This window comes from Anolis sagrei, chromosome X (assembly GCF_037176765.1).
Source record: "Anolis sagrei isolate rAnoSag1 chromosome X, rAnoSag1.mat, whole genome shotgun sequence".
Classification (NCBI taxonomy): Eukaryota; Metazoa; Chordata; class Lepidosauria; order Squamata; family Dactyloidae; genus Anolis; species Anolis sagrei.
This window is the reverse complement of record NC_090034.1, coordinates 41,111,436-41,125,784: the sequence shown is the minus strand read 5'-3', so window position 1 is coordinate 41,125,784 and position 14,349 is coordinate 41,111,436. Positions and strand designations below refer to the sequence as shown.

Here is a 14,349-nt window from a genome sequence, read left to right as displayed (position 1 = left end):
TGACAAGTGGAGTGCCGCAGGGTTCCGTCCTGGGCCCGGTCCTGTTCAACATCTTTATTAATGACTTAGATGAAGGGCTAGAAGGCATGATCATCAAGTTTGCAGACGACACCAAATTGAATAGTCCAGAGGACAGGAGCAGAATTCAAAACGATCTTGACAGATTAGAGAGATGGGCCAAAACTAACAAAATGAAGTTCAACAGTGACAAATGCAAGATACTCCACTTTGGCAGAAAAAATGAAATGCAAATATACAGAATGGGTGACGCCTGGCTCGAGAGCAGTATGTGTGAAAAAGATCTTGGAGTCCTCGTGGACAACAAGTTAAACATTAGCCAACAATGTGATGTGGCGGCAAAAAAAGCCAATGGGATTTTGGCCTGCATCAATAGGAGCATAGTGTCTAGATCTAAGGAAGTAATGCTACCCCTCTATTCTGCTTTGGTTAGCCACATCTGGAATATTGTGTCCAATTCTGGGCACCACAGTTGAAGAGAGATATTGACAACCTGGAATGTGTCCAGAGGAGGGCGACTAAAATGATCAAGGGTCTGGAGAACAAGCCCTATGAGGAGCGGCTTAGGGAACTGGGCATGTTTAGCCTGAAGAAGAGAAGGCTGAGAGGAGATATGATAGCCATGTATAAATATGTGAGAGGAAGCCACAGGGAGGAGGGAGCAAGCTTGTTTTCTGCTTCCTTGGAGACTAGGACGCGGAACAATGGCTTCAAACTACAAGAGAGGAGATTCCATCTGAACATGAGGAAGAACTTCCTGACTGTGAGAGCCGTTCAGCAGTGGAACTCTCTGCCCCGGAGTGTGGTGGAGGCTCCTTCTTTGGAAGCTTTTAAGCAGAGGCTGGATAGCCATTTGTCAGGGGTGATTTGAATGCAATATTCCTGCTTCTTGACAGGGGGTTGGACTGGATGGCCCATGAGGTCTCTTCCAACTCTTTGATTCTATGATTCTATGATTCTAGGGGAACTAATTGGTTATTGCTATCAAACCAAACACCAATGGAAATCAGGTATACGATTTGAACCTAAACCTATTCGATTCTATGCTATCTATCTATGCTATCTATCTATCAAACCTTTCTAAACATGGCACAGTCTACTTTGAGTAGTCCTGGTTCATGTGCCTAGTGACCGAGGTCTCTCCCTTGCAAAAACTAAAAAAGACAAGAATGTGCCTCATTAAAGGAAGACTGCTGCAGACTGCCAAAACAGCAAATAAAACCTTCCCTCCCCCCAAAAGGCCACCCTCCCATTGGTGACAAACTTTTCAGAGAACTTCCATTTAAAAAACAAACAAACGTCTGTTATCAAAGTGAAATGAAAAGCAGGTCAAGGTCAGTAAGAAATTAATAAGAGAATGCAAATAGCACCTTGAAAAGCCTAACCATGTTTCCGGATCAGGTTAATCATTAAATGATCAGAAGTGTCCAGCACCTTATAATCTCCTAAAATAGGGCTGTATCTTATCTCACTCTATAGAAATCAAAGTATGTATATATGTTTATATGTATGTTTGTTTGATCCACAAGGGCTCCTACATGGTTTGATAGATCTGGTCCAATCTTGGGACACAAATCTACCATGATCCAGACCGGGTAGCCAGTAAGAAAACTACAGAGTACTCCTGCATCTCCTGCTTGTCCTGCAAATAGTCTTTCCCTTCCCTACATAAATGTTAAAGGTGCAGAAACATTTCCCAGTTTTCATATTAATGGGGGAGGGGGGCATTGAAGAAAGCAGTATTTTATTTGGACAGAAAATGTGAGGCCCTATCATGGGCATCATGCCTTCCCACATCCCTTTTCTTTAGCATTTCTTCACTGTGCTCTGCTCAGATATGAAGGGAAATATAGCTATGGAACAGAAATATTGTGTTTCTCTTCTTAAAATCCTGTAACAGGTTTGCCTTGCACTTGCCCTAAGTCAGGAACCACTTCAAGACACACAACAGCAGGAACAACACATGGTCCTGTAGGTCTCAGCTCAGTGGTGGTCAAACTTTGCGGCAAGCCAACAAACTCATGGGCACACCACGAAAATGAAAGAGACCACGATTTTATTTCTGGTTTGGTAAAAACCCTTCAAGGAGGGCCATGCTTTGTTTTAAAAGAGAGTACTTCAGGATACTTCCATGAGAGAAAATTGATTATTGAAAATGAAATTGTTTGGCAGTTGGGTAGGGAGGCCCTGTTCTTGGTCCCGCCCTCTTCGAAAGTGCGATTGGCGGGTACGAGGGACATGGCCTTCTCGGTGGTGGTCCCCCACTTGTGGAATGCTCTCTCTAGCGAAATTAGGTTGCCTTCATCCCTCCTCTCTTTTAGAAAGAAGCTCAAGACATAGTTTTTGGACCAGTCCTTTGGACAGTAGGTTTGGCAGTATTCACAATGCTTGAACTCTGACAATGACAGGTTTGGACTGAGTTGTCGGTCACTAAATTAGATTTGGACTTGGCTATGATGAATATTTTAATGTATTTAGTCTAATGCTTTTTCTCTTGTATAATGTTGTTGTAATGTGTTGTATGTTGTTGGCATCAAATTGCTGCCGTTGTAAGCTGCCCTGAGTCCCCCTTCGGGCGTTGAGAAGGATGGGATAGAAATATTGGACATAATAATAAATAAGTGTTGCCAAAAAAAACCCACAAAAAAACAAACAGACAAGAAACATCACATGCTGTTTATGGGCCGCATATTGTCATCTTTGCTTATGGAGAGACATGCAGATTGAACACAGAACTTTCCACACAAGAATGCACTCATCTATCAAATGCTTGTTAGAAGTATTCCTGAAATATAGTGCTGGCAACTGAATGGGAAGAGGAGATACACCTTCTCATGTGCACAAGTGGGCTGGTTACCTGCCAAACGTTTTTCCAACTTCTGAACATTCCTATCAAGTGCCATGCAGGCACAGAATGTGTGATGCATACAGACCATGAAGAAGAATCCAGTATTTCTGACACAGTGAAAGGCAAACACATGAGGTGTCTTTATATATTCTTTCTTGGCTCATACAAGATTTTGAAATTTGGTGAAATGGAAGGGACTGAGTCTACATCCTGCTCTAACTCTGGGATCATGTCCAGAAAAGAAACCAAAATGGTGGTGGACTGCATTTCTGTGTCTGGTTTCAAACTGGTGATTTCCTCAAGTGTTGTCAAAGCTGGAAAAGAACCTGAGGCATGAAGCCAGAACTGTGGGCTCTTGGAATGGAAACTTGGAAGTGAGCTCATTGCATCTTGTAACACATCCAGACTTTTCCAGGTGCTACGGGATCCAAACAGAAAGTGAGCTATTTGTAGTCTGAGAGGATTTTGGCTCAAAACATATTCGCTGGGGGAATTGAAATATATTAACAAAACTTAGTTTGGAGGCAGGAATTTCCCACAGACATCGCTCTTGTGAAAGGGAAGGAAAGTACTCTGGGAGCCTATGCTGGACCACCTCAAAGAAGAACAAGATTCATACAGTCTGAATAAACCTCAAAGCATTTCACATTTTTGGCATCTCCAGCCAAATTCCAAATCCTGCACATCACTGAAGTTGATTTACCTGTCATTAATCTATCAAAAAACAACCCTCTGCTCTTCTCTCAAAACAAACAACGTTGAAGGAATCTGCAATATTTAGGCTAATGTGGTTTTAGCCCCAATTCTATTATGTGTGTGAGTCCATTTCTGGTTACAAGATTGCAGAGTTTGAGCTATGGCTTCAACAAGTTTTTTTTTTTTACATTTTCTTCTTGTATTGGCTTTACATTTTTTGCCAGATGGCTTCATTCTCTCAATTTTCCGTGCTCCCTTAAAGAAAAACCATTAATACATCCTTTCCCCATAAGATAATACTCTTCTAATAAAAATAATAATAATGGGGATTTGGCCTCATCTTTGTTGAAGAAAAGTAAAAAGGGTGATTGAAAATGAGGAAGGCAAATGTTATATATGACTATGGCAACAAGAATAATCTATGCTCAAAGATGGAAAGAACCAAACACACCAGTGATGATTAGGTAGAAATCTAATCTATTTCAAGAAAGACTGCTTTGAAATGGTGAGAGTGAGTGGCCAGAGAAAGTATTTGATACTGTGAATCTGTTGCAAGAGGCAGATGATTCAGAAGAACTAAGGAAACTAGTAAAGCAGAGGGAGTTCAGAAGGGTAACTTGAGAAATGCTGGAGAAGGCCGGGTGTGACGAAATCTTCTCAAGACCTTTATGAACCGACAGATAGACAGACAGACACAAACACACACACCATTCTTAGTATTCACTATGCAGAAATGCCTCTCAAATGTCAAATGATAAACTGCTGAGGCAGAAGGCTGACCTGACATTTCTGCTCCTATGACATTTGAGCCACCTTGGGCTCAAAGGTCTGTTCGCATCAATATTCCACTCTGGATATGACCCTTAGCCCTGTGCTTTGCTTCAAATTATGTAGAACTGATGTGGATTGCAAAGCTTCGAAGTCAACCTGCCTCATGTTCAGAGAGTATTCTTAAAAGGTAAGCCTGCTGTTACATCCCAGTCTGAATTCAATCCATCTTTCCCCCTACCTATTGCTACAGCAGAGAAGATTTACCTGGAAACCACTTTGCAATGAGTCACTTTCAACGCTAGCTTGAAAGGATTTCCAGTTGCATATGCTATTAGTCCTTCTCTCCAGGGCCGGGGGCGGGATTTGTTGGGTTATTAAATCACTCCCACAGAAGTTAAATGGGGTGATTCTTATAAATTACAAGTGCTTTCCTCAAGCTTACTGGTTCTATTCCCTAGGGAGAAATAGCAAAGACTGGCAATTTTCGTGTTATCCTTTCCCTCTTCCTCATGCCAACTGTGCAATGAAACCTACTTGCCTGGAATGGGAAGACATATCCTACATTAGTGCTACTCAAAGTGGTGACCCATGGGCTGGTGCCAATTCCAGAAGCTGCTGGCTGCTGGACTCTGGCAAGCTTCCAGGAAAGAAAGAAACAACTAGGAAATTGGCACAAATATGGCACTGGTCCCTGCACACTGGGTGAAAAAAAGTACATTGATGCACATTGTCTTGCTTTGTTTGTTGGCTGCAAAGTATGCAGAACTATGTTTGGAGGGCACAAAGTATGTGAAATTAAATAGCAATTGCGCATTACGCTCCATTGCCACTCTGTGACATCTAGAAGCACTTACTAGTATGACAGAGCTCAGTATTCCTCCCGATCACACACTTTCATTGGATGTCACTGGTGGAGCAAGGGGAAATTTGCTGAGCTGTGACTTCACGACATATGAAATTATGAACAGATGGTAAGAAAAGAGAGTAGCAATCTTGCCCTTAGCTTTGAGACTTAAGCATGCAGTGGCTAGGAGAGGAGGATCTCCAAGACAGACCATGAAATATTATTTTTAGTAAGCCAATTCAAAGAGAAAAAATTAAAAAAGGATCAAAACAGAAAATTGTATTGGTATATATAGTGCTGGCAATATTGTGAATGGTGAATGTACACTTAGAAATTGTTGGGCTTTCTGGAGGATACTCTTTCCCCTTGAATTAAGAAACAGCCAAGACTTTGCGAAGAAAATGCATGTGCGCAATCAACAATGGCGCTTTGCTGTTCCGGCATAAGTGAAGGAAGTCAAATGTCAGCTGTTCTGCATCTCTGGCACTGTGCAAAAGTTTCACCCTCACATATCCTCAGGGTGTCCAGTTCTCCTCCTCCCTGCTGGTAACTGTTCATGCAGACACATTGGACGCAGTGACATTTCCTGGGTTACAGAGAAAGCCTCTCACGCCAGTCCCCTTGGTAGAAAATACTGAGTGTATGTGTGTTGCTGATTTGCTCAGCTGCCTACCTCCAAGAGATTCTGGAGAGCCCTTTACCCTGAGCTAAAAGGATCTTACCTTCTGCCTCCTCGGCCATCTCTTCCTCATTGCCGCTGGTGCCTGATCCATCTTGCCCCATCTCCTCATCTTCAGCCGCTGGAGGAAAAGCCGCCTCCTCGTTTTGGGCAGCAGGGTTTTTCTTCTTTCTGCGAGCATTCCTTTCTTTCTCCTGGGCAAGGCAAACATAAAAGAAAGTCATTGGAATAAATCCCCACCATCGCTCTCAATAGTGTTCAAATAGGGTATTTTGTGTACAGATATACTACGTTTCACCTAATGTAAGGTGCACCGAGTTTGTGAAGCTTTGATTTTGGAAAAATACAATTTTCTAAGAATATTTATTAGAATTTCCTCTGCATGCACAATGCCTTGTTTTTGTTTCAATTTGGCTTTGTAGTGCAATCTTTCCTGTGGAGTGAGGAGGGAGTGGGAAGAAACCAGGAAGTCATCTTGTCTGTATGAGTCTATTTTACTAAGTCTATGGGACTGTTGGGGAAGCAGTAGAAGCAGGAAGAGGCACTTTGCTAAAATACCAGGAAACAGCAATCTAGCTGGGGCTGAGGACAAAATGATGGGGAGCCTGGCAGAGTCATTTGGGGCTGGAGCCCTTCCTCCTCCTCCCCCTTGAGTAGTAAAACCATTTTTTCAAAAACATCCCCCAAAACAAATAATTTCAGGAGCCACGGAATCTAAGGCAGAACCTGTTTTTGAAGCTGCTAACAGGAAAAAAGTGCACCTTAGATTAGATGAAATACAGTATTAGAAGCCAATTTGGGTGCAGGAGAGGAATAGAGAGAGCAGGTGAGCATAAGGATAATCTTTCATTGCAGAAAAAAATACATAAGGGTTATAATTACCCTACTTGAAGCTGGCAGGGAATAGGGACTGCCCATACACATATTAGGAATTAATTTGTATTGTATTGGTTTTATTGTGAGCCACTTTGACTCGTAGAATACAATAAATAAATAAATAAATGATTGCCCCATTCTAGCAATTGATATAAAGCTTTCAGAAAGCCCGGCATATACCGTATTTTCCGGCATATAAGATGACTTTTTAACCCTGGAAAAACCTCTCAGAAGTCGGGGGTTGTCTAATATGCAGGGTATAAAATTTATAATATTAAATATTCTGGAAGGGATGAGTAAATGTTGCTCAAAGGGTGGGTGCTTACTTCGGCAAGGATGCCAAGCAAAAGCCTCAAGTCTTCCAGGCGGCTTCTCCTCCTCCTCTCCGTCACCCAGTGGCTCCCTCATGTCGCCTCCTCCTCCTCCGTCACCGCCACTAAGGTGGGCATGTAGTGGAGGAGCCCCTAGGGGAAACTGAAGCCCGACAGAGGGAGCCAAGCAGTGCCGGAAGGGCGCAGCAGCAGAAGCTGCTTTGGGTGCCCTGCTCCAGCAAGAGGGCAGCTGCCTGCCTCTCTCGCCCTCAGCGTCCCGAGTGGCACGGCCTGAGGAGGAAGAGGAGGGAGGGAGGAGGGCGCAGGGAGGAAGAGTGGCAAGCCGCATTACCATGGAGACCACTGGGCTGTCCCCGCCGCCGCTGGCCTAGTGCCATGAGCCTCCAGCAGAAGACGACCCTCAAGCCTGGAGCAAAGAAAGCTCTCCTCCTGCTCAGGCGCAGCAGGAGGAGAAGGAGGGGGGAGGGAGGAGCAGAAGAGCGGAGGGAGGGCGCGGGGAGGAGGAGCGGCAAGCCGCATTGCTATGGAGACTGCTGGGCTGTTCCCGCCCCTGCCCTATGCTGGCTCTCCCTTGCCATGAGCCTCTGGTAGAAGATGACCTTCAAGCCCGAAGAGAAACTCTCTCAAGCTACTACAAAAAGAGGGGTGGTCTTATATGGCAAGTATATCCCAAACACTTAATTTTAGATGGAAAAGTTAGGGGTCGTCTTATACGCCAGAAAATATGGTATATCTTGTCTGCTGTGTCATATTGTGTTTTTGTGTCAGAATAACAACAACAATACACACTGAGTTTATGCGGACTGAGAATGCTGACAAGAAATTGCAGTGTGGAGACATGAACATAGGGCTAATTAGGAATGGATCTAAGGGCTGAGAGGAGAACCCAGAGAATGTGTGTCCCAGGACATTCTTTTCTGAATCCAATACCCACCAAACACCATTGTAAGACTCTTTTATGTTATCATGAAAAATGTCCCTTGCAGCTTAAAAGACTTCATCAGAGAGGAAAAAGAATGAACAAATACAATATCCGTGGCATTTCATCTTTTTTCATTATTTCCCTCTTGAACTACTGCTGGAAACCATTTATGTACAAATTCAGCACCAAGAGCACAGAACACGGACACTCATTTTATAGCACATAAAGTCACAGCATCTCCAGCATAAAACAGCGCCAGGTAGCAGGTAATAAGAAAGCAGTTTCCCAGCCTGAGACCAAGGAAAGCAACCATCGTGGAGAAGACAATACTGTGTTAGAAGGATAGTCTGACCTGGTTGCTATATTCCATAGTTCTGAAACAGTAGGTACTAAATATTCCCATTTTACAGATGATAAAATGTGACTAATCAGTGCATAATACCATGCATTTGTTCTGATGCACGTGGCTCACTTTTTTGATACGTTTTCAAACGCCACTGTGTGGCCTTTGAATTAAAAGTAGATTGCCCCATTCTAACAATGGATATAAAGCTTTCAGAAACAATACCTCTGATTATGATAACAGCTGTTGATCTCCTAGGATTCCATAAAAGGGCTAAACAAGGGTGGAATTTGCTATTGTGCTAAATTTAAACAACCTTAGAGAACACCAGAGGACATTTTATTTTTAAAAAACAGCAATTGATTTTTGAGTTCTCATGATGAATGAAAATGGACAAATAGTATCTAACTAGCTGTGTAGGCTGGACAGTTGTAGAGATTTCAATGACTCTCAAAGCTTCTTTGATCATGAATGAATTGGTAGAAGCAAAATCATTCATTCACAGCAAATAAGCATAGATGTCATCATCATAGGAGATCCCTCGTGGCCAAATATGATTGTCTTCCAGAGGTAGAATCTTGGCAGTGGCTTCGTAAGTGATTGTGAAGACCTGGATTCACATTGTCTTTCTTTCACAGTGAGGGCATGGATTTTCAGATGGACGGAGGTCCTGACAAGGGTTTGCCTGAGATGCTGTCTTTCCTTTGGCTCGTTTCTCTCTTTCGCCATCGATTTGTGCCTCTTCAAAATCTGTAGTTCTGTTGGTAACAGCTGATCCCCACTTAGACGCTCAAGTGCCAGGGCTTCCCAGTTCTCTCTCTGTGTTTATTCCACATTTTCAAAGGTTTGCTTTAAGTCCATCTATAAACCTCTTTTACTGTCCACATTCTGTTTGCCATTTTTGGGCTGAGAACAAAGTAGTAACTGCTTTTGGAGAAGGTGATGGGGCATTCAGACAAGGTGGCCAGTGCAGCAAAGTTGATGATGGAGGATCATTGCTTCAATGCTGTTGGATTTTTCTTCTTCCAGAACATTAACATTTGTCTGTCTGTCTTTCCAAGAGTTTTGGAGGATTTTTCGAAGACTGAGAGAGTCATTCCAGAAGTCGAGAGTGATGCTTGTAGAAACTCCATGTTTCACAGGACTACAACAGAATTGGTAGGATAATAGCTTTATAAACAAGCAACTTAGTATCCCTATGAATGTCTGCTTCATTTGAAAAAATAAACTGCATGTATCTGGACAGACAGTTACAATTTAAAGCTGCTAGAAAGCCACATGACATCTGACAGAGCCTAGTAAGATCTCATCTTGAATTTCTCAGAGTATAGCTCCCCCTAAGTGATATTAATCTCCCCATGGTTCCAGACTGCAGTAGATATTCATCAGATATGCTAAATACAATGGGTTTCCACAAGAAAAGCGAGTCTTCCTAAGTCAATCTGGATGGGATGGGATGACCTTTTGATGCTGTGTTTGGCTCCTTTGAAAGTAGCAGTCAACAGGTATTTCCATTCCTTGTGGCTTAGGGATCTTAGCAATGCTTAGCTTGATCAAGCCAAAAGGTGAGTGAGTCCGGAATCCTCTTTCCCACAGTGGTCAACCAGATGTATCTAACACCATAAGCCAGGCCTGCACAACCTGTGGTCCTTCAGATGTTTTGGACTTCAGCTCCCAGAATTCCCTAGCACTGGACAAACTGAGCTTGTGGGAATTAGAGGCCCAAACACCTGGAGGGCCAAAGGATGTGGAGGCCTGCCATAAACAGAAGATTGTTGCTCCCCAATAGTTGGTATCCTATCTATCTATCTATCTATCTATCTATCTATCTATCTATCTATCTATCTCTCTCTTTGATTATAAGTTGTCTTATATGAAAAACCTACTATATATACCCAGTGTTATTCAGGTGTTGGAAGAGCGGCTTCCCCACTGCTTTCATCCTTCTTTCTCATTCCACCCCCTCATATCATTTCCCTTTTCCTTTCTTCCTTCCCTTTTCTTTCTCCTTTCTCCCTCCCTCCTTTCTCCATTCTTTTCTTTCCCTTCTTTTTCTCTCGTTTTCTTTTCTCTCTCTTTCTTTCTCCCTTATCCAGCTTTGAGAGAATGTCTCTTTGGGGCTCTTTCCTTCCTTCCTCCCTTCCCCTCAAATGCATGTTACCTTTCTTTCCTAGTGACATAACAGAGGTCCACTTTACCCAACAACAGCCAATCTAGAAACATCACAGAGGGCCAGAACCTAGCAGCAGCCTTTGTAGTAGAAACAGACAAACATACTTTGACATATAGATAGATTCCACTTTTTATGAAATACAGTCTAAGAGGGGAAAGGGTGACAGATGAAATCGATGCCACACTGCATCTTGATGCTGAGAAAAGCTGGCTATGAAGGCAATTTGATATTCCTAAAAAGGGGGTCACCTCCTTTCTTAAGCCTCACCACAGCCAACACTCACTTAATTGAGTCATTCCCTCCCTTTGAGCCGAAATGGAAACATTACCTTTGTGATGATACTGGATATCAAGGAACACTAACACTGCTGCACCTAATCATGGTAACAGTTAATACCAAGATAAGAATTGTTTCCTTCTGCATAATACCCATTTTGACCGAATGTACTTCCAGATATAAAGCATCATTGGGGGTCAAAGTGGAGGAGTTTTGCAGAAGTGCAAGTGCAGATGATCTAACTTGGATGAAGAAAGCAAAATTCTCCGTTAAGGGTCCAATTTAAATTCTTTTAAAGGGGAGGAAACGTGTTGTAGGTGTTTACTGCCTCTTTGCTCGGATGGAATACATATGTGTTATGTGTTATGTAACTTGTGTTATATACTCAGGCCTTTTGCTTTTGCTTTTGTTTCTATCTCATTTTAGATGCTTCCTGCCCTTTTGTTTAGGTGGAATATATGTGTGTATATACCTAGTGAGGTACTGTAAGTCACTTCTGTTCGCTTCTGGTGCGGAGAAGAGCAAACCACAGACTACCTATTACAATGCAGCCTGAGCCCTACCACATGCACAATGGAGGACCTTATTATAACAACACCAGAGGCACTCCAAGTGGCCAGTTACTTACTGATCAAAGGACATTTAGTATAATGCCATTTTTAAAAAACTTCGTGTTTTTTAAATACATTACAACTGTACCCTTGGTTTGCTCCTGATACGATAAATAAAAAATAAATACCAAGTGAGCAATCAGAACCAGCTCTAATGTAACTTAAATCTAGAGTGGACATTAGGCCCGAGAACAGGGATTTAGTTGAAGGGCCACCATATTTAGAAAGATCATACACACCAGCAAGGAAACCACTGAAGAAAAGGCTTTCTGCCGAATACTAATAATAATAATAATAATAATAATAATAATAATAATAAACAATTGATGTTTTTGATGAAAGGCATAATGTGATTCTGATGTTTAGAATTTTATAACACATTTGAACAACACTTTTTGGATTGTTTTCCATCTGTCTCTGTCAAAAAATATACTGCGCTATCTTTGACAAAGAGAACATAGTTTTCAAAATAACAAAAACTTGGGAACTCACAACAGTTTTCTCTGGCATCTCTCAATGTTTGCCTCTTTTATAATACATATACAGATACATAATATATACATGCAGTCCTCAGGTTACAAACATCCGACTTGCATCTGACTCCTAGTTAAGAACGGAGGTGAGACAAAAGAAGTGAGAAATCTATCCCTAGGAAGGGAAATTCACTCCTGAAATAATGATTATCATGGGGAAAAGGTGTCTCCACTGAAGCTTTCTCACCAATCCTTGTTTCCACAAGCCAAATTTTTCAAAATCCAATGATCATAGGGACAGAAAGTTAGGTGAAATCTTCTGAAAAGGCACAGATCACAAAACAAAAACGTGAGTGTTAACCCTTCCCTATGCTATCCAAAGTTAACATACACATATAATTTTGGCTGGAGTTACACTTTAAAAATGTCCCTGTTCCAACTTATGTACAAATTCAACTTAGGAACAAACCTACAGAACTTATCTTGTTCGTGACTTGGGGCCTGCCTGTATAAATGTGCATGTGTGTGTGTTTCTATTATATATAGTTAATATCAAAATAAATTAGATTTTACTTCAATGCCTCAAGTATTTGAGGCAATTTCCTCTAACCTCAGTTCCCCTGTTTGTTAAATGAGTATGACTGTACATCCCTATCACAGATTTGTCATCCGGAAAAACAAACTTCAAGCAAAAGCACGAACAAGTGAATGTAAAAGGTTTTGGTGCGTCAAAAGTGTGGCTTCCTTCACTGAGAAGAGCCTCATCTGGACTTGAACCCCTGCCAGGGACGCAATTTCCATAAGTGCTTATTATCAGCAGGGGAAGTGGCCTGTCTGTCCGTCAGAAGGGCGCTGGATGATGCTAATGCAAGCGTCGCTGCGCTCCCGTTACTATGGCAAAGTGGTCTTGGCCTTGCAGCCTCTTACTTGCGCTATGTGTGACTCATGCGAACTGACGGAGCAGATTCGGATGGGGGAGTCTGCTTCACAACCCAGCCTCCCAATATGCACCAATCTCTGTTGACAGATGTTCTCCCTGAATGGCTTTTGTGGTTCTTGGAGGTTTGGAGTCCAGGCCAGAAAGGGGACTTATCACCCAATTTAAACCCACTGGGTGTATCCATGCCGCATGTCGGGGAGCACGGTTATTGAGCCGTCAGGATTTGGCAACTGCACTTCTCCAGATAGGGAGAGAGCACAGCAGAAGAATTCTCTCCTCAGCCTCTAAGTATACTGATGATCACAGAAGCTACCTTTAATATTCATAAAATGCAGAAAATGAGTGCAAAGCCAATGTTGATGCAGTAAATATCAATTCAGGAAACAAACAAACAAAGCAAACAAATGAAGCTTCATCTCAATGCTTTATACAGCCATCTGGTTTACTTTGTCCCGCTTCCTTTCTGGTTATTTGAGAAATATGTTTTATGTAGATACTCAAAAGTATTTTACATCTATTATCTTAAGAACATTTTAACATTCTGTGTATCTCAGCAACATTAGCATCAGACAGAAATGACTGAACCCAAGAGATAAAAACCCTATGGTCACTAAGGAAATTCAGTTTCAAGTAGAGACTGGAACCCAGGGTCTTTGGGGCTCATGCTTCTATGCTTGTTGTCTGCCTTCAAGTTGTTTCTAGCTTATGGCAACCCTAAGTTGAACCTATCATGGGGCTTTCTTGGCAAGATTTGTTCAGAGGGAGGTCACCTTTGCCTAACAACAACAACATCAACAACTTTATTTGTATCCCACTCCATCGCCCTAAAGAAACTTGGGGTGTCTTACAAGGCAACAACAGTGCATCACAGAACATATAAAATACGACAAAAATTAGTCAGAATCCATAAAGCTCTGAGGCTGAGAGATTGTCACTTGCCCAAGGACACCTAGTGGGTTTCTATGGCTGATCAGATTTGAACCCTGGTCTCCAGTGTTGCAGTCCAATGCTCAAACCGTGTTGACATTCCTACTCTCAAGTACTGCTCTACTGTATATGATACTCCAACTTAAAATACTGAGAATGTCATGTTAACAGTATCAGACTGTAACAGAAAGGACAGAGGGAATATATGATAATCTGTACAGAATTTAACCTGCAAAACGCAAATATACAGGTATAAGATTTTTTTGGGAGGGGGTGTACTTGCCTTAGCAATATTATTTGTGAAAAGCACCTTGGGATTATTGTGGATCATAAATTGAACATGACACGGCGGGGGGGGGGGGGGGGGGCTGCAACAAAAAGGCACATAACATTTTAGCTAGTGTTAACAGAAACATAGTTTCCAAGTCAAGGGAATAAAGCATGTATTTATGTGCCTTCAAGGCACCTGTTGATTTATGAATATCATATGTTTTTCTTAACGAAGGAAGAGTCAGAGGTGGTTCTGTCAGTTGCTGCCTCTGAAATGCATTCATTTATTGAAAGCAGGCTAGGTATACATTTTTCAAATTCAAGGACGTTCTAGAATCCACGTGTAACCA

General features: G+C 42.1%; 1 protein-coding gene across 16 annotated transcripts in view; it reads right to left on the bottom strand.

Annotated features, from left to right (window-relative positions):
• NCOR2 (nuclear receptor corepressor 2) overlaps positions 1–14,349 on the bottom strand; it is a 343,965-nt gene that overhangs the window by 75,348 nt on the left and 254,268 nt on the right. For all 16 annotated transcript variants that reach the window (XM_060785561.2, XM_060785569.2, XM_060785570.2 and 13 more), the window contains one exon: positions 5,900–6,050. In XM_060785561.2, the coding sequence (XP_060641544.2) occupies positions 5,900–6,050 (151 nt within the window). The remainder of the gene's footprint in view (positions 1–5,899; positions 6,051–14,349) is intronic.